The sequence below is a fragment of the Heloderma suspectum genome, chromosome 2, assembly GCF_057233095.1.
Source record: "Heloderma suspectum isolate Gila_16-S chromosome 2, 16-S_ref, whole genome shotgun sequence".
NCBI lineage: Eukaryota > Metazoa > Chordata > Lepidosauria > Squamata > Helodermatidae > Heloderma > Heloderma suspectum.
The window spans coordinates 306942721-306965564 of NC_139459.1; the positions used below are offsets into that span (position 1 = coordinate 306942721).

The 22844-nt window shown below is 43.8% G+C and overlaps 1 protein-coding gene across 1 annotated transcript in view; it reads right to left on the bottom strand.

Annotated features, from left to right (window-relative positions):
- Positions 1–6292: 6292 nt before the first annotated feature.
- KLF15 (KLF transcription factor 15) overlaps positions 6293–22844 on the bottom strand; it is a 32374-nt gene continuing 15822 nt past the window's right edge. The window contains exons 3-4 of the mRNA XM_084840201.1: positions 8966–9451; positions 6293–7815 (exon numbers count right to left, since the gene is read on the bottom strand). Coding sequence (XP_084696327.1) covers positions 9283–9451 — 169 coding nt within the window. The 3' untranslated portion in view covers positions 6293–7815; positions 8966–9282. The remainder of the gene's footprint in view (positions 7816–8965; positions 9452–22844) is intronic.

The following is a 22844-nucleotide window of genomic DNA, read 5'->3' on the forward strand; positions in this document are numbered from 1 at the left end:
TTGGAATGTAAACTGCCCTTTTCCAGTCTTGTGGCATTGTTGAGTGTTCCAAATTTGTTGGCATATTGAGTACAGCACTTTAACAGCATCATCTTTTAGGATCTTAAATAGCTCAGCTGGAATACTGTCATCTCCGCTAGCTTTGTTGTTACTAATGCTTCCTAAGGCCAACTTGACTTCACTCTCTAGGATGTCCGGCTCAAGTTCAGTGAACGCACTATCATGGCTATCAGGGACATTCAGATCTTTCCTGTATAGTTCTTCTGTGTATTCTTTCCACCTCTTCTTAATCTCATTTGCTTCTGTTCGGTCCCTGCCTTTTTTGTCCTTTATCATGCCCGTCTTTGCACAAAACGTTCCCCTGATACCTCCAATTTTCTTGAAGAGATCTCTAGTCTTTCCCATTCTATTGTTTTCTTTGATTTATTTGCATTGTTCATTGAAGAAGGCCTTCTTGTCTCTCCTTGCTATTCTCTGGAACTCTGCATTCAGGTGGATATCTCTTCCCCTTTCTCCCTTGCTTTTTGCTTCCCTTCTTTCCTCAGCTACTTGTAAAGCCTCATCAGACAGCCACTTGGCTTTCTTGCATTTCCTTTTCTTTGGGATGGATTTGGTTGCTGCCTCCTGAACAATGTTACGGACCTCCGTCCATAGTTCCTCAGGTACTCTGTCTATCAGGACTAATCCCTGAAATCTATTCCTCACCTCCACTGTATATTCATCAGGGATATGATTTAGGTCATACCTGAATGGTTTAGTGGTTTTCCCTACATTCTTCAATTTCAGCCGAAATTTTGCGATAAGAAGCTCATGATCTGAACCACAGTCAGTTCCAGGTCTTGTTTTTACTGACTGTATGGAGCTTCTCCATCTTTGGCTGCAAAGGACATAATCAATCTGATTTCGATATTGACCATCTGGTGATGTCCATGTGTAGAGTCGCCTCTTGTGCTGTTGGAAAAGAGTGTTTGCTATGATCAGCGTGTTCTCTTGGCAAAATTCTATTAGCTTTTGTCCTGCTTCATTTCGTATACCAAGGCCATGCTTGCCTGTTATCCCAGTGATTTCTTGACTTCCTACTTTAGCATTCCAATCCCCTATGATGAAGAGGACATCTTTTTGGGGTGTTAGTTCTAGAAGGTGTTGTAGGTCTTCATAGAACCGATCAACCTCAGCTTCTTCGGCCTCAGTGGTTGGGGCATAGACTTGAATTACTGTGATGTTGAATGGTTTGCCTTGGATTCGTACTGAGATCATTCTATCATTTTTGAGATTGTATCCCAGTAATGCTTTTCCCACCCTTTTGTTGACTATGAGTGCTACTCCATTTCTTCTAAGGGATTCTTGCCCACAGTAGTAGATATAATGGTCACCTGAATTAAATTCACCCATGCTTGTCCATTTGAGTTCGCTGATTCCCAAGACGTCGATGTTCAATCTTGCCATCTCACGTTGGACCACCTCCAGCTTTCCTTGATTCATTGATCTGACATTCCAGGTTCCGAAACAATATTCTTCTTTACAGCATCAGACTTTCTTTTCACCACCAGACACATCCACAGATGAGTGTCCTTTCAGCTTTGGCCCAGCCGTTTCACTCTTTCTGGCGCTACTTGGAAATTCCCTCTGCTCTTCCCCAGTAGTATATTGGACACCTTCTGACCTAAGGGGCTCATCTTCCAGCGTCACCTCTTTTAGCCTTGTGATACGTCCCATGGGGTTTTCTTGGCAAGAATACTGGAGTGGGTTGCCATTTCCTTCTCCAGTGTAGGGATGGAAGAAAGTCCCTTACCTGATCCCGAAGCTTGCTTGGTGGGGGGGGGGAAGGTGCTCCGTCCCTCCCCATGAAATTCTGGCTGGTGGGGGAGGCGCCCCGTCCCTCCCCCCTGAGATTCTGGTTGGGGGGGAGGCACCCCGTCCCTCCGGCTGAAATTCTGGCTGGGGGGGAGGCGCCCCATCCCTCCGGCCGCGAAACCTCCTTTCCTGCTGGGACGCAAATGGCGGCGGCCATAGCCGCCGCCGTTTGCGTCCCTGCAGTCAGCTGTGATAGGCTACGTAAATGTTTATGTAGCCTATCACGGCTGACTTTGGGGGAAAAAAAAAAGCGCGTACGCAAATGGCGGCGCCCATGGGCGCCACCATTTGCGTACGCGCTTTTTTTTTTCTTTTTTCAAAGTCAGCCATGATAGGCTATGTAAACATTTACGTAGCCTATCATGGTGTTTTTTAAAAATCTAGCCGTGATAGGCTACGTAAATCTTTACGTAGCCTATCATGTTTGTTTGTTTGTTTGTTTTACTTGGAAATGGCGACGGCAGCAGCCAGTCGGAAGACCGGCCGCCGCAGCTGCTGCCGCCGCACCGCCGCTGCACCGCTGCCGGAGACGCCGCCGCCGGGGACATTCGAACAAGGTAAGTCCTGTCCCGGGGGGGGGGGGGGGGCAGACCATTTCTCCACCAATTTCGGGGGGCCGAATGCGCTGGCATTCGGCCTCCCCGAGATTCGTGGAGAAATTCTCTGACATCCCTACTCCAGTGGACCACATTTTGTCAGAACTCTCCACCATGACCTGTCCGTCTTGAGTGGCCCTACACGGCATAGCTTATGGCTTCACTGAGTTACGCTTACTTACACAAGCCCCTTTGCCACAACAAGGCAGTGATCCATGAAGGGGAGCTTTAGATGTTAGAGAAGGGGAAAAAACATGCCCATGGCTGCTGTGTTCCTGGAGGATGCATAGAGCTCAAGGAAGAAGGGGAAGAAGTGGAAAGGCATGCCAGGGAACACCAGTTTCAAAAGGCTTGAGATCCACCTTCTTTCATTCAAATGGTTCCAAGAAGTTCTAATGGATTCACAAGAGAGTGGCACTGATCATGCACAGCATAACAACCAGAAAATCTAAAAGACTTACTAGGGAAATTGAAGGATGCCATTGGCATTGCTTGGCACCCCCTTTTGCTAGACATGGCATCCGTCATAGAAGGAGGCTGGCATTTATTTGTGTGGGGGGTTTAAAAAAAAAAAATCAGTGAAATAGAAAGTTACATACATGCCGCTATCAATCAGGGCCCATTTGTACCATCAGCAGAAATGTCCCGTACAGGTTTTCCTTGGTTATAGTTTTTGGGGGGACCTCAAAACTAGCCTATCAGGGAGAAGACTGATTCCTTCTCTCTGATACATTGCTGCTTATCTGTGTTCACAGTATTGCTATTCACAGTGGAAGCACTCAACTAGAAGTGGTAGCAAGAAGTGGTGCAGCTGGGGTACACAATTAACACTCTATTTTTCTGATTATATCCAATGGCCCTTTCTTGTGCCACTTTGTGCCCTTCCTGCCACAGATTAAGAGCTGGTTCATACGTTTCAAAGAACCGGAGCGTGCAAAGGTGCAATGGATTTGTGCATTTCCCTTCCGCACTTCTTTTTTGAGAGGTAGTGTGTGAGGTGGGCCTTACAGGCCCTCAAGTCACTCATGAAAAGGTCTATGAGCCCTCAAGTAACTTCAGGAGCTCATGGATATAACAGCAAGCAATATCCATGAATCCAGTTTAAATATTATAAGAAGTGGTGACAGAAACACATGTCATTTACTTCACAAAGCTGGAGGATGCCTTGAGGGTCATCCCAGTTCAAGGTCTTACAGTGGCAGAATTGCCTAAACCAGCCTTTCCCCAATGCCATGCTGGCTGAAGATGACCAGAGTTGTAGTCCAACACATCTGGAGGGCACCAGGTTGTGGAAGGCTATCCTAGACCAGCCTTCCCCAACCTGGTGCCTTGCAGATATTTTAGACTTCCACCATGTCTCCAATCCTCTGTTTGTTCAGCTGAGAAGGGTTCCAGTTTTTTCTAGATCAGTGATTCCCATACAGTGAGTTGTCTGATACATCAAGCAGACATCTTAAAGGCAAAATCCCAAGCTGCCAATAGTGGTTTGGGGATAAATGCATCATCACAGATAGGGATGCTGGAGAAATCCTCGACAGACCTGAATGACATTGGATTCCTGAGAATCTGACCTGCGGAATCTGTGGCAAACCAGCTCTCCCTGCTGGCTCAGCATGCGGATCTTGACATAATTGGTTCTCTGTAAAACGGCAAGATGGGCAAATTGCAGCCATAATTTGCCCAAGATATGCAAATTGTAGTCACGATTCGCATATCTTGCCATTTTTATAGAGAAAAAATTGCGCCAAAAAAATCTGCAAGCCAGGCTGGGGCCTCCGAGGAAATCCATCAAGAACCAAGAGAGCCAGATTTCCCTGTGATGGACATGCCCCAGCCCAGACATTGGCGGATTCGCGCATACCTAATCACAGCCTAATACAAGTGCATCCCTTTAGTAAATGGTTTGTAAACCGCTGCCACCAGAAGCCATGTTTAGATACATCGTGTCAGTTCACACAACCCCAGAATGCATGCTACAAATGTAGTGGGCTGCAGGAGTAATGCTCAGGCTTGCATGCCTCCCCACAATGCTTAGAATTTTTATTTTTACTGAACCAAGGCTTACACATACCTATCTATACTGACCTGTATGAATATTTAGCATTCTGACACATGGTTAAGCAAAAAAATCAAACACTTTGGGTTAGATCCAGGATTTGCCTTCCATGAGAGGATTGGCTCTGCTCATAGAAAGTCCCTCCAACCAAATTTGGGTGTCTCCCCCTCCCACTCAGCTCACCCTATTCAGCAGGGCCTCCTGACTGTGTAGCATTTTCAGGGGGCTGGAAGGCCTGCTCTGGGAAGATGGGGCAGGGAAGTCCACTTCCACCAACCCAGTTGACCCAGTGTAAATCTGGATCCAACCTTTGGATATAACATAGCAACCAATCATAGAAATACAAACATGTTGCTCACATGTTGTTCAGTGTCTCCTCAACATTTCTGAATACTGGGAACTTATTTTAATGCTCAGTTAGATGTGTCCCTCTGGGCCATCAAAAGATCTTTTGACAATAAGGCTTTTAGAATTTGTTAGGGCCAGCCTTATGCAGCGACTCAAGGAAATTGCTTCATGCTGTAAGGAGCAGGGCTTATTTTGTAGTGTGGGATATTTGTAAACCCCAGTAAGAATCAACTAGCTGATAGGACTATAAAAATGTAATTCAGGGATAATCCCTTGCTGTGAGATGAGGAAGGCACAGGGCCAACCAGAGCCCCGCACAGAAGGTGGGAATAGGCAGCAGAAGATCTCACTGGGCCTCAATTGCACTGGCTGCCAATATGCTTCCAGTTGTAAGTCAAGATGCTGGTGATGACATTTAAAGCCCTAAGCAGCTTGGGACCTCGATATTTGAGGGAGCACCTCTCTGAAGATTGAGATATGTTGGAGGGGACCTCCTCTGCGTCCCACCAGTGCAAGACATACAGTATGGTGGAATGTGGGAGGGGGCTTTCTCTGTTGTGGCACCCAGCTGTAGAATGCCCTCCCCTTGGAGGCCCAATTGGCACAGAAATTGGTTTCATTTCAGCACCAAGTTAAAATATGGCTTTTCACCAAAGCCTTTGAGGGCTAACTGAATTCCCTAAAGTTTCACACTGTTTTAACTGTTTTGTTGTTTTAGATTTTCTAATTGGTATTAGCTTGTTCAGCAGTTTAATATGCTTTTACCTGTTTAAATTATTCAGTGTTTCATACTGTTGAAACTGATTTTATCTGTATGTCACCCTGAGATCGTAATGATATAGGGCAGGATACAAATGTTTTAACTAAATCAATAAAATAAATAAGCCAAATCAGGAAGGGGGAGGAAGGGTCACTGAATCCAGTGCACATGTCCATTCGTGATTTTGTCTTGGATGTTAAAATGCCAAATGGTAGCCATTGGTCCTGCCAGCTTACCTAGATGCTTGCCAGCAACGCTTGCTGCTTCTCTTGATTCATACCACCCGGTAGGGTGGCCCCTTCTGAATCACCCAAAAAGAGGGCAAGAGTTCTTTGCATAACATTTGCATATGCTAACTTATATGTATAGATCCAAATTTACAAAGAATTATTATAATTTAAATAGAAATGTAGTACAGCTCACCATAATGTGGAAGATTGTGACCAGGTGATGTGTGTGCTTGCCTGTTCAACCTCCTGTCCAGGTGCCGGCTGGTGATGGTCAACAGTTCTTATGGTGCGTTATCTTTAAACTGGAATTGGACAGGGCAGCCCTTCAAACAGAGGACCATCCTCTATGAAAGAGGACACCTGGCCACCAGAAGACTGCATGCATGCCTCAAGTACTTGCCAACATGTATTTGGAAAGGAAACCAAGAAAAACACATCACATCATTTGTAAAATCTCAAATTTCTTTTTATTGTCAAAGTAAATATATTTTATGAAGAACAAAAGAAAAAAATATACAGAATTGTAACTTATGTACACTGGCTTTAAAGATATTCTTTTGTTTCCAATTTACACAATTTTTCATATGTTATTAAAAGATATTTTATATAGATATGCAATATGTACAATTTTATTTACATACATTCATAGGATGTGAGATAAAAACCAGTCAATAGAAGAGAGATTCATTTATACTTATTTCTAGAGGACAAAAGGAATGCATTCCTAGAGGAAGTTAGTGGAGCTATTGCTCTTACATGACAACATGGTCTCCATTTTGACCTACTAATGCTAGAATTGCAGTGCTTTATTTCCCATTTGGCTGACAACAAAAAAAGAAGAAAAAGAAAAAAACAGAGCATAATCCTAAAGAAATGAATTGCAACCAAGTTCCACTGAAATCAATGGAGCTTAAGCTGGCTTTAACTAATCCTGTCCTGTTGCTTTCAATGGGATTGAGCCAAGGATAATGTTTGCTTTGTTTTGCCTATAGACACACTATCTATGATCAGACAGGAGATGTAACATCCTTTATATATTTTTTAAAAACCTCTCTAATTACCAGATTCTATTTTGCTAAAAAGCTTCCTACATTCAGCAGAGGGTATACAAAGAAAAAAAAAGACAGGGGGAAATGTTGCCTAACACAATAATTTTGCGGCCAGCATCAGATTATATGTATATATTTACTTATATGTACGCGTGTATGTATGTATTCTGGGGTGGACGGGGGGTTAGCCCTCAAGCCAGCTACCACTCTAGCAAGCTAGAACAACTGATGTCCCATCTGCATTGCTCTCTGAGTAGTGGCCCATGAGAATACTCCACATTTGGGTACCGCTTGTCACCTAAGGCTCTAAAAGTGCTTTTACAAAACATTCACTAAGTCTTAAGTCCTCCCACCCAAGTCACTGAGGATAAGGATTTTAATCCATACCACAAACAGAGGGAAATGGACCCAGCATTTCTTCACACTTCAGTCTGGGAAGATGCTAAGCCATCACAGTTACCGCTGTGGCCATTAGAAACTACAAAAAGATAATGCTAAAGCTTTTTGCCAGAGGTACACAGACTCTTGCAGGACTGCCACTTGACTAAAGCTGCCCACACAGTGAAACACAGCGGCACAGTGAGCAACGGAAACAAGATATCAGCCTTATCACTAGTCCTCCCACATCATGATCATGGGACTATGTATCATTGGCCTGCTGAAGGACCTATTTAAGCCACATGACAAGCACCATTTCTGCAAACATGTGGGCATCACCCCCACTCCACTGTTCAATCTTCTGTATAGCACATTAACTAATCTATACTCTGAGTTCCTGTGAAAGAACAGTATTCAGTGCTCCTCCCCAACACCAGCCTAGGTGGGGCAGGGGGAAAACTCAGCGATTGTCTTAGGCCTTGTCAGTTGTTCTGTCTGCCAACAAGGAACATGCATGGTGTGTAGGATGGCCGCTTGCACATCACTGAAAAAGAGGAAATATGTCATCAAGAAAGAGCACAAAAGAGGGTGCGAATTTGCATTAAATGTGCATGTGCTAATTTGCAGATATAGATGCAAATTTAGACACAAAGATTGTAATTTAAATAGAGTACCATTTAAATTAACTAGCATCTCACCAGAGCGGGGAAAACTGAGACCAGTGTGCCTGATCAGTCTGCTGCCCAGCTGCTAAAGGATGGTGACAAACTCCTGCTCTAGGTTTTTGTTTTTTTAATCTTTATACCAGGCGTGGACTGGACAGCCCTTTCAAGAGAGGATAGGGAATGCTTCCAAATAGGGGACTGTCCTCTCTCAAGTAGGACACATGACCACCTTAGCAGGGGGCATCTTGACAGCTCTGTCCGTGATCTATGCATGTTTACAAGAACATCTGATGAGAGGCCTGTACACACAAAGATGCACCCCACCCCATGCACGTTCTTTATTCCTGGACTGAATGGCTGCAAAGGGAGGGTGTATTTTAGAAATCAGGCCTTTCTTAAAGTAGGTCATGACTATCTTAAGTTAGTCATGACTAACATAAGATCCACTGATTTCAATGGATCAGCCCTGCACCCAACCCTTTGTCCTTGCCCTTCTATCTCTTCCACACTGGGGTTGTCAACTTCTGATTTCAGAAATAATTGTTGCTGTGGGCTATGGCAGAATGGAAGAATCTTGTCCATGAGGAGGGGAGCCGGTGAGGGGTGAAGGGCAGGAACTGGTGCGTTATGGGTGTCAAGCCTAACAGACATTAGCAGGTTCTGCACCAAACACAAAAAATCTGGAGTTTATGTTTCCGACCACAATTCTGGTTATGAACAGAATACAGTTTTAGTGCTCAGCTGGGTAAAAGCGTCATGGGTTGGCAAACCACCTCCTTTCCCCCCCACACACACACACCAGACCTGCTCCTGCTCTTCCTCTTTTGATAATCGCTGCACACTCCTAGCTAATGAACCCCCCACAGCACCTCTTTAACAAAAAACAAAAACAACCCCCCCACACACACACAAACAAAGGGGTCGTTTTCATTTCAAAAAGGAATCTGCTGTTTCCAAACTGGACAAATAGGCCAGCTTAATAATAATAATAAAAATAATAATAATAATAAACATTAAAAAAGAACTCACAATGAATAGCTCTGTACATGAGCAAAGCCCTCAGGAATGCCAGAACTATAATTAACTAGCAGCAAGTAGCCCATAAATTATCATGGTGCAGGAGAAAACAGCTAAAAATAAAACACTGTAATTTTCAAAGGAAGCAGCAGCAGCAAAGAAATGGGACAAAATAAGGCGAAGGTGACGAAAAAAGAAGATACGTGTGTGAAGTCACGGCCTTGGCTGTTATATGGAGACAAATAAATTATTGTGAGCCAGAGACTGAAGAAATTGCTGCCGGCTGCTGTTCTCGGATGGACAGGTGGAAAGGAGCTGGCAGGACAACATCAGTTCACTGAGCGCATGGAGCGGCTGCTTCTAGGAAACCGGTGGACTTTGACATGCTTGGACAAGTGGTCACTCCGAGCAAACTTCTTCTCGCACACGGGGCACTGATAAGGCTTCACTCCAGAATGGGAGCGCCTATGCCGAGAAAGTTCGTCTGACCGTGAGAACCTAGAAGTGAAGGAGAAACGGCAATCAGTTGGTCGCTTTTGGCTCAGGGAATGTCATCCATACATTCAAAAGTATCAACCAGAAGACTTAGCATCGTTATAGAGGCCCACATGTTTCCCACCCCCGTTTATAGCGCTTTAAAGGATTTGTTTTAAAAAGTAATTTTTTCACATACATTATTCCAGTAATCCTTACAATAAGCCTATCATGATTAGGTCAGTGTTATTATTCTACACCACAGATGCAGGCGGTGGGGCAGGGAGGTGGGGAGACTCAAGCTATGAAACTGTGGCTTGCCTGAGGCCTCCTAGGCCCCACCTACCCCCTAGAACAGCAGTAGTTTACTTCAGTAGTGCATTCCTTCTCTTTTGTACCGCCTGCACTGCAAATGCTGTGGGGACTAAACTACTTCTCTTTACTTGGGAGCATCTGTACCTGTTGAGAGGAGGCACCCTCTGGAGCAAATTACTGCTCTTCAAGAGTGCGGGTTCAAACTAATGCAAGCTCAGTGAGTTTACAGCTGAGGTGAGATTTTTATTTATTTCAGAGAATTTCTATACCGCTTTTCCTTTAAAAAAACAAAAAAATCTTGATAAAATACAATAAAACCAATAATTAAAACACCGATAAAAACAGTAACATCTCACTAAAATAACCATGGGCAGCTGACAATACTACCAGTCAGGGAAACACCTAAGCAAAACAAAGTAGGTTTTCAGTTGTTGGCAGAAGCGCTCCACGCTAGGAGCCCGCCTGATCTCAATAGTGAGATCATTCCACATGGTGAGCACCACACTTACTTACTTACTTATGTATTTTCTATACTGCCCAATAACTGAAGCTCTCTAGGCGGTTCACAAAGAAGTTCACTAGAGAAGGCCACCCTCCTCACAATAGCCAAATGAATCTCACTAGGCCGCAGTATGGTCAGCAAGCCCTCCCCCTCAGAACACAGAGACCGGGGTGGCCTATATCTCTCAGCTATGAGAACCAGGGACTACTCATAGCCACTACATGCACCAGCTCTTCTCAGAATACCTGAGTACCAAATACACATTTTGTATGAGTAGTACAAAGGGTACAGGCATATATGTTCAGTTTCACTGCACTTTAAAATGCACACTAGCGACTTGCTTTGCAGGTATGTAAAAATGACTGAAGTGTAAGTATTAATAGACTGGTAAGATCTACCCTATGATGTCACACACAGACCTGTAAGAAATAATTGCTAAATGCCCCTTTTCTTTTTCAAAAATATGACCCTGCCTTTAATGGTTGTCCATTATTTCCTACTGCTGCAGCTCCATGATATCCATAATTTCTGGAATTTTAATCTGGCAGATGTAAAACACACACATAGTGGCTTCTTCATGAGCGTATGATGTTTAGAGAAATTATCACTGACTGATCTGTTTGACTGAAGCCCCCTCACCCTAGCCTCCAAGATCTATACATCCACAATGGGGATATTTTTTCCTCATATACAGTCCAACCCAGTGCACATACAGATACAGGAACCTATTGCACATTCCTGCTACTTCAATTCTGGCCCTCTTCCAATATTAAGGCAACATCTAAAAATTAAGCCCCATAATACTAGTGGGAATTTTTGTACCATTTGAATTGGTTTGTCTCTATATGGGCCCAGCAAATTTAATTTATGCATTTGGCTTACAAACATCACTGTCCATTGCTCTTTCTAGTCGATGATGGCCTGAATCAGTTGGGGCACAAAGGGTAGTATCCCATGTTAGTCCTGCTTAGAGTAGACCCACTGAAATCAGTGGGGCTTATGTTAGCCATGACTGAAGTCCCATTAATTTCAGTGGGTCTACTTTAAGCAGGAGTAACATTGGGTGTTATCCAAAGACAGCTAACAAGCAGAAGGCCACTTTGGTACACTTTCTCCCCTTTTCCATTTTTAGTCTGCCAGGCACAAAACAACCACTTTTAATTACTTTCCATGGCAGCTGACTTCACATGGTGTCTAGATCAAGCTATTTTCCCCTTGCCATCATAAGACCTTCAACAGAACAGTGGCAGTATGGAGAAAATTCTCCAATATGTTTGGTAAGCCATTGTCGTTGAACTACGAGCTCTACAGAGGTAGCTGTCTGCCATCAAGGATACTTAAAAGCAGTCATTTCTTAGCCACTGATGGCAATTTTAAAAATGATGAGGTTCACAATATCTCACTGGCAAATTCTCCTCTCACACAGGAGATCAACAATATCTTAATCACATTGCAGTTCAATCAGATTGATGCTAATATAGATAGGGAGGAAAACGTGGCCCTCAGCTGGTAGAATTAATCTTTTGAACTTCTTACCCTTTAAACTGCTTCCACCTACCCTCAGGAAAGGGGAAATAAAACCCTGAATATTTTTTAAAATATTGAGATAAATTCATAAAAAGCAGTACTGTCTCCAAGCCTTTGAAGGCCCTTGAACAAGACACCCTCAGCAAGCCCCCTCCCTCAGTGAGTCTGCCTTCTCACTGCCATTGTCACCAGCTTCTCTTGCTCTCATCCTCTTTTTCATCATTCCTACCACTTGCTTGTTTGACAGGCAGAAAGCCAGAGAGCAAGTAGGCCATGGCATCTCCTGCTCCTCCTTTTTACCACTACCATTCCCTGGGCCAGAGTGAGAGGCAGATGAACAAGCAGGATGAAGAAGAGGAACAATGCCAGGAGGTTCTTGTCAGTGGACCCTTCTGGGGTGTGAGCCCTCAGCAGATGCCTGACCATGCCTACCACTGATGCCAGCCCTGATAAAGAGTTGCCAAGCAGAGGGGCAATGTTAATTCCTAGCCTGATCAGTGCTGAAACTAGAGCTGAGCTGAAATCTCTCAGAAGACATTTGTCTGAGAAAATTTCTGAGGTTTTTCTTTCTTTCACCCTCACCTCCCAGAAAAACAAGGGCACTTTGCAGAATGTTCTCCAGGTGTTCCCACCACTACCCAGGGAAAAAAACACAGTTGCTGGTGCTGCCACTTGTACAATGGATAGCAATGTTTCTTGCGGTGGTAGCAACAACAACATCCCATAGGAAAAAAGAAACTGTGCTACTGCCACTGTTAATGATGAGCCCAGCCCTGAGAAACTTTTGAATTTCCCACTGTAGAAATTCAGTTAAATGGAACACATGCACCCCAGTTTCTATGCCCACAAATGGGGTGGAGAATATGGGGAAAAAAAACATCTGCACACACCTCTAGCTGACACTCCTGTAGAAAATCCAAGGGTTCATGATAAACTGCTGAAAATACTGTCCCTTTCAATGTGGTATCACAAAGTGGATGTCAGCCAGAACAGTAACAAAGTCTGGCACTGAAAGGAATTCCTAAGAAATGCCATCAGCTGTTTGTTTATAGTAAATAAATTAAGTCATGCTCCTTTACTAACTGAAAATTAAAAGGGGGGAATCTGTAATTTGTATTTGCATAAAAACACAGTAGGTCACGGTGCTTAAGCAAATGCATTTTTTTTTCAAAAGGAGAAGGATGTTCATTTTCCTCCAGAGAAATGTGGGTCATCCCATTACAGATCAACTGTAATGTTGAATTCTGACCCACCAACTTTGGGGGTCAGAATTCAACTACTGCCAATCATTGTTTCATGCTTGGATTCAATTCTGTTTCTGTTTTAACCCCACTCTTCAGAATCAAGAGAGGGTGAAGTTTCCAGTTTACCATCCCAATACAATTCCAAGTATTTTCCCTACCTAAATAGAGATTTCACTGTCTATGTAAATTCTCTGATATTTATTTAGTATACCTGAACAAAGCAAGAAATGCTAAGTCCACTGCAACTTGTCTTTATCATGAGTGGCATGGGGGGGGGGGGTGGAGATGGTCATGCACATCCAAAATATGTGCTATCTGAGCCATGGAAAGCAACAGGAGTTAATACGATAAAAATATACTTTGCATCATAACTAAGCCTGCAGTTGATCAGGTAACAATGTTGCTATGCTATTGCCCAGCTTACTTATAAAGATCAGCTTACTATACCCACAGAAATAAACTCACTACTTGCTATGTGTTTACAAAAAAAAAATCAACTAAAGGTTAGAACATAAGAAACAGGTATAATCTTATGGGTTGTTATGTAAAGCTCCTTCACCATAGTAATATAACAAGTGCTTCACAAACTTTTCTTTGTCCATTTTGGCTTGCCTTTATGCCATGCAGTTTTACTGTACATGAAATGGCGCAACATATCTGTAAACAGACTAACAGATGGTCTTGGGGAAACAGGCAGTAGGTCTATTGACCTATGGTAGATCCTGAAACCACTCTAGTAAGCTGTCTGGTTTTCAGCAAAAAATCAGTAATTAGCTGAGTCCAGAAACTGAGAAAAGGGTGGCCATGAGTCCTATTTTACAAAGGACAGTCCTCTGTTTGAAGGGCTGTTTGGCCAAGTGTGGTTTAAAGAGAAAAAACTGAAAGAAGATTGAGCCAAAGCCTCAAAGTAGCCCATCAACAGCACCTGGAGAGGAGACTGAGCAGGTAGACAGGTCACCTGGGCTAGATCTACACTACTGCTTTATAGCAGTATTGAAGTGCACTGATAACTGTTGGGGCACATTACACATTTGATATACCACTTTTGTAGTGTTACTTCCTGCTTTTTATTTCACATTATCCAATATAACGCAACAAATGCCACTGTGGGTCCTACAAGGTATAAATGCATGAGAGGGATATAGTGTCACCATAATGGGATCATAACGATATGACACAAGGTGTAGATCTGGCCTTGGTCACAGTCTTTCCCACTTATGGTGAGATGTCATGTCTGTCTATTTAAATTCTAGTAATTATTTCTAAATCTGCATCTGTATGCAGATTAAATCTGCATTAGTATATGCAAATATTCTGCAAATCTGTGTCCACTTTGGTCCTCTTTTTTGGCCATGAATTTCCTCTATACTAGTTAAGAACTACTGATATAGCACAATGCCTTCCCATGCCTTACAGAGGACTTTAAAGGCCAATAATAATAACAGCAACAATAAAGGCCAAGCTCATTCTTCTGGAACTGCGCATGGATTACACTCACACAGAAACATGGGTTGTTCTTTGTTTGTTTCAACTTTGGGATCTAGAAACCAACTTTTCAATGAAACTGGGCAGAAATGATGTGCGAATATATACAAATGGCTGGGGCAGTTCCTTTGAGTTCCTAGGGCAGTTATATAAAACTACAGGTATCATATCCTAAAATATCAATGATGGGATTTAAATATCAATTTCATAGGTCAAATTCCAACCTTGGAACTGGATATTTGCATTTCAGCATGAAATCTGAGTTCAGGTATGTGAACAGCAGCAGATTCCAAATTGGATTTTTGAATGCAGAATTGATTTCAAAGGTAATTATGGCAGTCCAATAACTTATTTTACCAATCCCTCTTATGATATTTGCCTAGTGCTGCTTCCCAAGTTAACACTTAGCTCTATTGGTGTTCTTTTTACCATATGCAGAATCAATATATAGGTTGACACATTGACATACATTCATAAAGGAGATTTAGTGCAAATGAATTATATCAGGCCTAAGTGACCTCCATTGTAAGGGAGATCATTGCCAAGATCACTGAGTTGCAGTGTTATTCATGCCAACTCATCCAGAGGTTTAAGAAAATCATGGGAAAGCATTTCTTCCAAGAGGAGATATTTTTATCTTACCGCAGGGCTTGTCTGAGACTATAAAACCCCTATAGGGTAATTGTAGAATCCCATAATGGTGTAATAGTAATAAAAACAATCAATGTGACTGAAAATGAGTCAGGGCTGGCCTAGGTGGTACCATTTCCAAAGCATCACTCCTTTCTTGTGATGCGTTTCCATGCTTGATATGTAACATCTCCGGACACTCACCACATGCTGTGGCTCCAGCATTCTGTGCAGCATGGGACACAATCGCTAGTGTAAATTAGGTGGCGCTAGCATCGAGTACTCTCTCTAGCACAAGGCCAACAGCATTTCCCCTGGAAATCAGTGGGCCAGCTAAAGCTATTGGCATTGCACTAGCACAACGTAATGTAAGTTAGCGGTGGCACCTTGTAGGATACTGCCCGTTGTGAGTTTCCCTACCTTCAACAGAGGTTGCCCTAGGGGCGTAGAAAGCTGCCGTTCGGCTGGCCAGACCATTGGTCCATATGGCTCAGCACTGTCTACACTACTTGGCAGTGGCTCTCCAAGGCCAAGTCTGCGCTAGTGCTTCTTATTGGTATTGAAGTGCACTGATAACTGTTGGGGCACATTACACATTCTGTATATCACGTTTCTGGTGTTATTTCTTGGTGTGTGTGTTTTTTACTACATATTATCCAAAATAATTATCCAAAACTGCAACAGATGTCATTGTGTACACTACGAGGTGTAAATGCACAAGAGGGATATAACCTCAGCATGATGGGATACAACACGAGGTGTGGATCTGGCCCAGGTCTCAGGCAGAGGGCTTCCACATCATCTGCTATATCATCTCCCTTTTAAATGGAGATGCTGGGGATTGAAACCGGGACCTTCAGCATGCAAAGCATCTGCTCTGTCGCTGAGCTCTGGCCCTCTGGACAGGGAAACTCACAATATAAGAAAAAAGACTGAAATGTTGGGAGAACATGGGATGACATCTGGAGACTCCATAAAATTCTAAGAATTTCCTCCACTTGTCTTTTTTCTTATATTGTGAGTCATTGCACAATAAAAGCCTCATGTGGAAGACAATAAGTCTCCTTGCACAACAAAGTCATTGCACAATAAAAGCCTCATGTGGAAGCAGCCTAAATTTTCCACCTTTCAGCTTCAGATGTCCGTCATTGTTCTGTTGCCGTCTTACCCCATGGAACCCATGGAAGTTTAAGTTGTTTTATGGGATGTTTGTATTTTAAGGGATAATTGCTCTAGCTGTTTTGAATTTTTTTATGTTTTAATTCTGTTGTAAGTCACCTTAAATTTCTTAGACAGCTTTTTTTTAGAAAGATGTATAAGAAATTGAAATATGGTGGTGGTGGTGGTTGCTAGAACTAGTGTGTGGTGGCAACAGCAGCTTTTTTATTTGGCACTGTGGAGGTTAAGGCACCACTGGAAGGCAGTGTGACCCAAATGAAAGCTCTTCCAGAAACAGGGCTGTCCTTCCCATCACCATCTACCTATGTGCCCCTCCTGCTCTTCTCTCTGTGTCTGTGCAAGAGAGGGTACAGAGCTAAAGGAGCCTCAACACTCAACAGTCCTGGACATGCTAATACCTACAAGACTCTGGCCCACTAATTTTTGCATCAACATATAAAGAGGGTTGTCAAGGGCTCATGGAGCGTTGGGATCCATAAACCGCTTACTCTGGAATAGTCCTACTGAAGACACACCTCATTAAAGAAGTCCTCAGGAATGTGAGAATCAGACTCTATGGTGTAGAGTCCTTTGGGGAAGGGTCGTAGCTCAGTGGTAGAGCATATGCTTTGCGTGTGAAAGGAGCTAGGAGCCAGGTTCAATTCCCAGGATCTCTAGGTAGGCTTGGGAAAGACCCCTATCTGAAACCCTGGAGAGCTGCTGCCAGTCAGTACTATAGGCAATACTGAGCTAAATGGGCCGGTGCTCTGATTCAGTATAAGGCAGCTTCCTCCAGTCATAAGACCACCTTCCCCAACCTGACACTCTACAGATGTTTTAGACAACAACTTGCAAAATTCCTAGCCATTGGCCATGCTACTGGGACTGATGGGAGGTGAAGTCCAAAGCATCTGAGGGGCACCACGTTGAGGAAGGCCATCCCAAGAAAACTCAGCAGGGGAGATATCGGAACAGGGTTGTCAACCAATCAGAACATTTTGTAAAAAAAAAAAAAAATCTATTTCAAAATCCTGTTTGTAAAATCAAGATTGGCTAGATTGTTTTGTTTTGTTTTTTTGCTTTCAAGTCAGAAAAGCAAGGGGAATGTTTTTTCCACCCCTCAGCTGTTTGGTTTGGGTTTTTAAAGCTATACACCTTCAGTGAATAAGCTGCATTTGTGTGGGGATCTGCCCCCAGACCCACCCCAAAACCCCACAGGGGTTTATCCCCTGACTCCACACCTGTACCCATGCTGAGCTCTGCCCCAAGGCTTCTTTTAGGTAAAAAAAAATAAACAGCTGGCAATCCCATATTGCAGCCAGTAGGAGCTGGAGAAGTTGTTTTTAATTTCCACTGTCCCATCAGCTGAGAAAGAAGGAACAGGTTTTGCTCTATCCATAACTAAATGTTATATTTCCATTTTCATACACCAGGGAAAGTGTCTTTAATTGCTCTTTGTGCAGATTTTTTTATTATTTTAGATTTTAAACCTCCCGACAACCTTAAATGCATTTATTCAGAAAAGAAACCCTACCCACATTGACACAAATAAAAAAAGGAAAAGTCTAGAGGAAAAATACCAGAAGTATCTTGGGCTTGTGTGTTCATTTGGGATGATAAAGAAAACTGGAAAAGAACAGAGGCTCCAAATGTACTCAGCACAGTCATGTGAGGTCCCCTCCCTCCCTCCCTCCCTCCCTCTCTCTCCCTCCCTCCCTCCCTCCCTCTCTCTCCCTCTCCCTCTCTCTTTCTTTCTCTGAACTCCTGAAAAGTAAACATCCACTGATAAAAGGGAACTATGTAATTCCAGGCTTGGGTGGCTCTAGCTAATTGCCAATCTGACTCTGATGTTCAAGAACACACAGCATGTGCTGGAATCTCAGGTGTACCCTAGAGGGAGGTCTGCTTGAAGGAAACAAGCCCTTTGGAAAATGTGCAGCCACCTCCCTTCTTCCCTTTCGTAACAAATCCCAGTTGCAAAGGTCTGGACCGAGATCAGAATGACACCAGAATTACAGTGGGATTAGATCGGTGGCTTGAAGATTTCCTCAGTGCACTGGTCCAGCCCTGAGGAAAGGCCTGGAGAAAGTTCCAAGACTCGCTTGTTGCCAATGACAAGCCTTCTTTGTATACAGTTCAATTAATCCTTCACCTAAGAGCAATCCTTATATTACCTGAGTTGGCTGATTTGTTTACTTAGCAGCTCACATAAGTGGTCAGCTCCCCAGTAGAAGAGGAGGGCAATCACAGACTTTTGCAGATCAGCTTCCAAAAGCAGGAATTTCTGGTTTGAAAACATTCACTGCTTGTAGAATTTGATCTGCAATGTTCTGTGAGTCCCCTCATCATATTGACTGGGTATCAGAGCTGTTAAATGACCCTATCAGCTGATTCAGGTGATGTAGGGACTGGCTCAATGTGAACAACAAAGAGTAGGACCTATCCAAAAGATTAAAGGATGTGGTGATCCACAGGACTGGTTGTTTTTGATTAAAGAATGTGAAGGACCTCTGTATTATTAAGCTGCAGCTTGTTGTTGTTCAGTCGTTCAGTCATGTCCAACTCTTCGTGACCCCATGGACCATAGCACGCCAGGCCTTCCTGTCCTGCGCTCTCTCCCGGAGCATGCTCAAGTCCACATTCATTGCATCCGTGATGCTATCTAGCCATCTCATCCTCTGCCGTCCCCTTCTCCTTTTGCCTTCAGTCTTTCCCAGCATCAGGGTCTTTTCCAGAGAGTTTTCTCTTCGCATTAGGTGGCCAAAATATTTGAGCTTCAGCTTCAGTATCTGTCCTTCCAATGAGCACTCAGGGTTGATTTCCTTTAGGATGGACTGATTGGACCTCCTTGCCGTCCAGGGGACTTGTAAGAGTCTTCTCCAGCACCACAGTTCGAAAGCATCAATTCTTCGGCGCTCAGCCTTCCTTATAGTCCAGCTCTCACAGCCATACATTACTACTAGGAAAACCATAGCTTTGATTAGACGGACCTTTGTCGGCAAGGTGATGTCTCTGCTTCTTACTATGCTGTCTAGGTTGGCCATAGCTTTCCTCCCAAGGAGCACGCGTCTTTTAATTTCATGGCTACAGTCACGGTCTGCGGTGATCTTGGAGCCCAAGAAAGTAAAATCTGTCACTGCTTCCATTTCTTCCCCTTCTATATGCCAGGAAGTGAGGGAGCCAGATGCCATGATCTTCGTTTTTTTAATGTTGAGTTTCAAACCAGCTTTTGCACTCTCCTCTTTCACCCTCAACAAGAGGCTCTTTAGATCCTCTTCGCTTTCTAAGCTGCAGCACTTAGACCCATATGCCACAGTCTCTCTTCCGCCTAAACCAAGCCTACACAATTTATGACACACCTAGCCATGAGCAACGCACAAGCTGTGCATTGTTCCCTGATAGATGCTTGATACCCCCCCCCCATTTTGCAGACCCAGGCAGGCAGCAAAAGTAGGGGGGAAGGGGGTATCAAGCATCTAACAGTGTACACTGCACAGCTTGTGGCCTGTTCCATAGACCCAGGCAGGTAGCAAAAACAGGAGGTCTGGCAATGCTGTGGTGGGCCACCATACATGGTTAATGAACCACATTCTTGTTGGTCAGCCTATAATCACACAAGCATGCAAGCAGTCATAAATCCAAACTACAAACAGATTCCCCATCCCACCAATCCAACACATTAGCGTAACATACTTCCATATGACCTGCAAAACAACCACTGCTCTCTCTCCTTTGATAAATGAGCATCAGCCATTTTCTGAATAGTGGGGAAATTGAACATAGTCTAGTCCAGGGGTGGGCAACTTGTGGCTCTCCAGGTGTCTTGGCCTACGATTCCCATCTGCCCTAGCTAGCATAGCCAATATTGAGGGATGATGAGGATTTCAGGCCAAAATATCTGGACAGCCACACAAGTTCCCCACTATAGTCTATAGTCTTCATACAAAAGCACTCTCAAATATTTTGTGTATGTCTGTATGGAAGCAGCACAGTGCCTCATCGCTATAGGGGAAGTAGAAAAAGTGCAGGTTCCAACAGGCTGGTCCTTCCATGAGGCAGAGTGAGGCAGTTGCCTCAGGCAGCAGATTTTAGGTGTCAAAGTGTTAGTTATTCACTTTGTTATTATTATACTTCTATTGCCAGGGATGGCGAGAGGTCCTTATGGGATGTCCTGCCTCATGTACCAAAATAACTTGGCTGGCTTTGGATACTATGAACCTTAGGCGAGTAGGGATGGTGGGGGGCACCATTGGCTGCTTTGTGTCAGGCAGCAAAATGTCTTGGGCCAGCCCTGGGTTCCACCTCTTGTGCACCAGCAATTTGGATCCCACTGAACATAGGGGCCCTAAATGTTGACTTCTAGATTATGAATCAAAGGGGAATCATCTACTGATTGTGAATGTACTGCATGATCACATCCAACCCTCTAAGAAAGCCCCATGCACATTCACTCTTGTGCAACAGCAGGGGATCCCATTTGGCTTACTCTAATGCAGTGCTTTGCGGAAGACTCATTAAATTTCACCCATTGTCCTCTTGACACTTCTACTCATACCATCCATGCTCAGCCTTAACACTCCAGAAACTAGGAACATAACATCTATTTGCATCTGTAATAATAAAATACGTCTTCAGATAAAGCATGTCTAAAAACAAAGGACAGAGGTAGGCAAACTGGTTCCTTCCAGGTGTTTTGGACTTGTTGTTGTTGTTCAGTCGTTCAGTCGTGTCCGACTCTTCGTGACCCCATGGACCATAGCACGCCAGGCCTTCCTGTCCTGCGCTCTCTCCCGGAGTGTGCTCACGTTCATATTCATTGCATCCGTGATGCTATCTAGCCATCTCATCCTCTGCCGTCCCCTTCTCCTTTTGCCTTCAGTCTTTCCCAGCATCAGGGTCTTTTCCAGAGAGTTTTCTCTTCGCATTAGGTGGCCAAAATATTTGAGCTTCAGCTTCAGTATCTGTCCTTCCAATGAGCACTCAGGGTTGATTTCCTTTAGGATGGACTGATTGGACCTCCTTGCAGTCCAGGGGACTTGTAAGAGTCTTCTCCAGCACCACAGTTCGAAAGCATCGATTCTTCGGCGCTCAGCCTTCCTTATAGTCCAGCTCTCACAGCCATACATTACTACTGGGAAAACCATAGCTTTGATTAGACGGACCTTTGTCGGCAAGGTGATGTCTCTGCTTCTTACTATGCTGTCTAGGTTGGCCATAGCTTTCCTCCCAAGGAGCAAGCGTCTTTTAATTTCATGGCTACAGTCACCGTCTGCGGTGATCTTGGAGCCCAAGAAAGTAAAATCTGTCACTGCTTCCATTTCTTCCCCTTCTATATGCCAGGAAGTAATGGGGCCAGATGCCATGATCTTCGTTTTTTTAATGTTGAGTTTCAAACCAGCTTTTGCACTCTCCTCTTTCACCCTCAACAAGAGGCTCTTGAGATCCTCTTCACTTTCTGCCATTAGGGTGGTATCATCTGCATATTGGAGGTTGTTGATAATTCTCCCAGCAATCTTAATTCCGAGCTGTGATTCATGCAACCCGGCATTTCTCATGATGTACTCTGCATATAAGTTAAATAAGCAGGGTGACAATATGCAGCCTTGTCGTACTCCTTTCCCAATTTTGAACCAATCGGTTGTTCCATGTCTGGTTCTTACTGTTGCTTCTTGACCCTCGTACAGGTTTCTCAGGAGACAGGTAAGGTGGTCTGGTACTCCCATCACTTTAAGAATTTGCCACAGTTTGTTGTGATCCACACAATCAAAGGCTTTAGCGTAGTCAATGAAGCAGAAATAGACGTTTTTCTGGAATTCTCTTGCTTTCTCCATGATGCAGCGAATGTTGGCGATTTGATCTCTAGTTCCTCTGCCTCTTCGAAACCCAGCTTGTACTTCTGGTAGTTCTCGGTTCGCATACTGCTGAAGCCTAGCTTGTAGGATTTTGAGCATCACCTTGCTGGCATGTGAAATGAGCACAATTGTGCGGTAGTTTGAACACTCTTTGGCGTTGCCCTTCTTTGGAATTGGAATGTAAACTGACCTTTTCCAGTCTTGCGGCCATTGTTGAGTGTTCCAAATTTGTTGGCATATTGAATGCAGCACTTTAACAGCATCATCTTTTAGGATTTTAAATAGCTCAGCTGGAATACTGTCATCTCCGCTAGCTTTGTTGTTACTAATGCTTCCTAAGGCCCACTTGACTTCACTCTCGAGGATGTCCGGCTCAAGTTCAGTGACCGCACTATCATGGCTATCAGGGACATTCAGATCTTTCCTGTATAGTTCTTCTGTGTATTCTTTCCACCTCTTCTTAATCTCATCTGCTTCTGTTAGGTCCCTGCCTTCTTTGTCCTTTATCATGCCAGTCTTTGCACAAAACGTTCCCTTGAGATCTCCGATTTTCTTGAAGAGATCTCTAGTCTTTCCCATTCTGTTGTTTTCCTTGATTTCTTTGCATTGTTCATTTAAGAAGGCCTTCTTGTCTCTCCTTGCTATTCTCTGGAACTCTGCATTCAGTTGGAGATATCTTCCCCTTTCTCCCTTGCTTTTCGCTT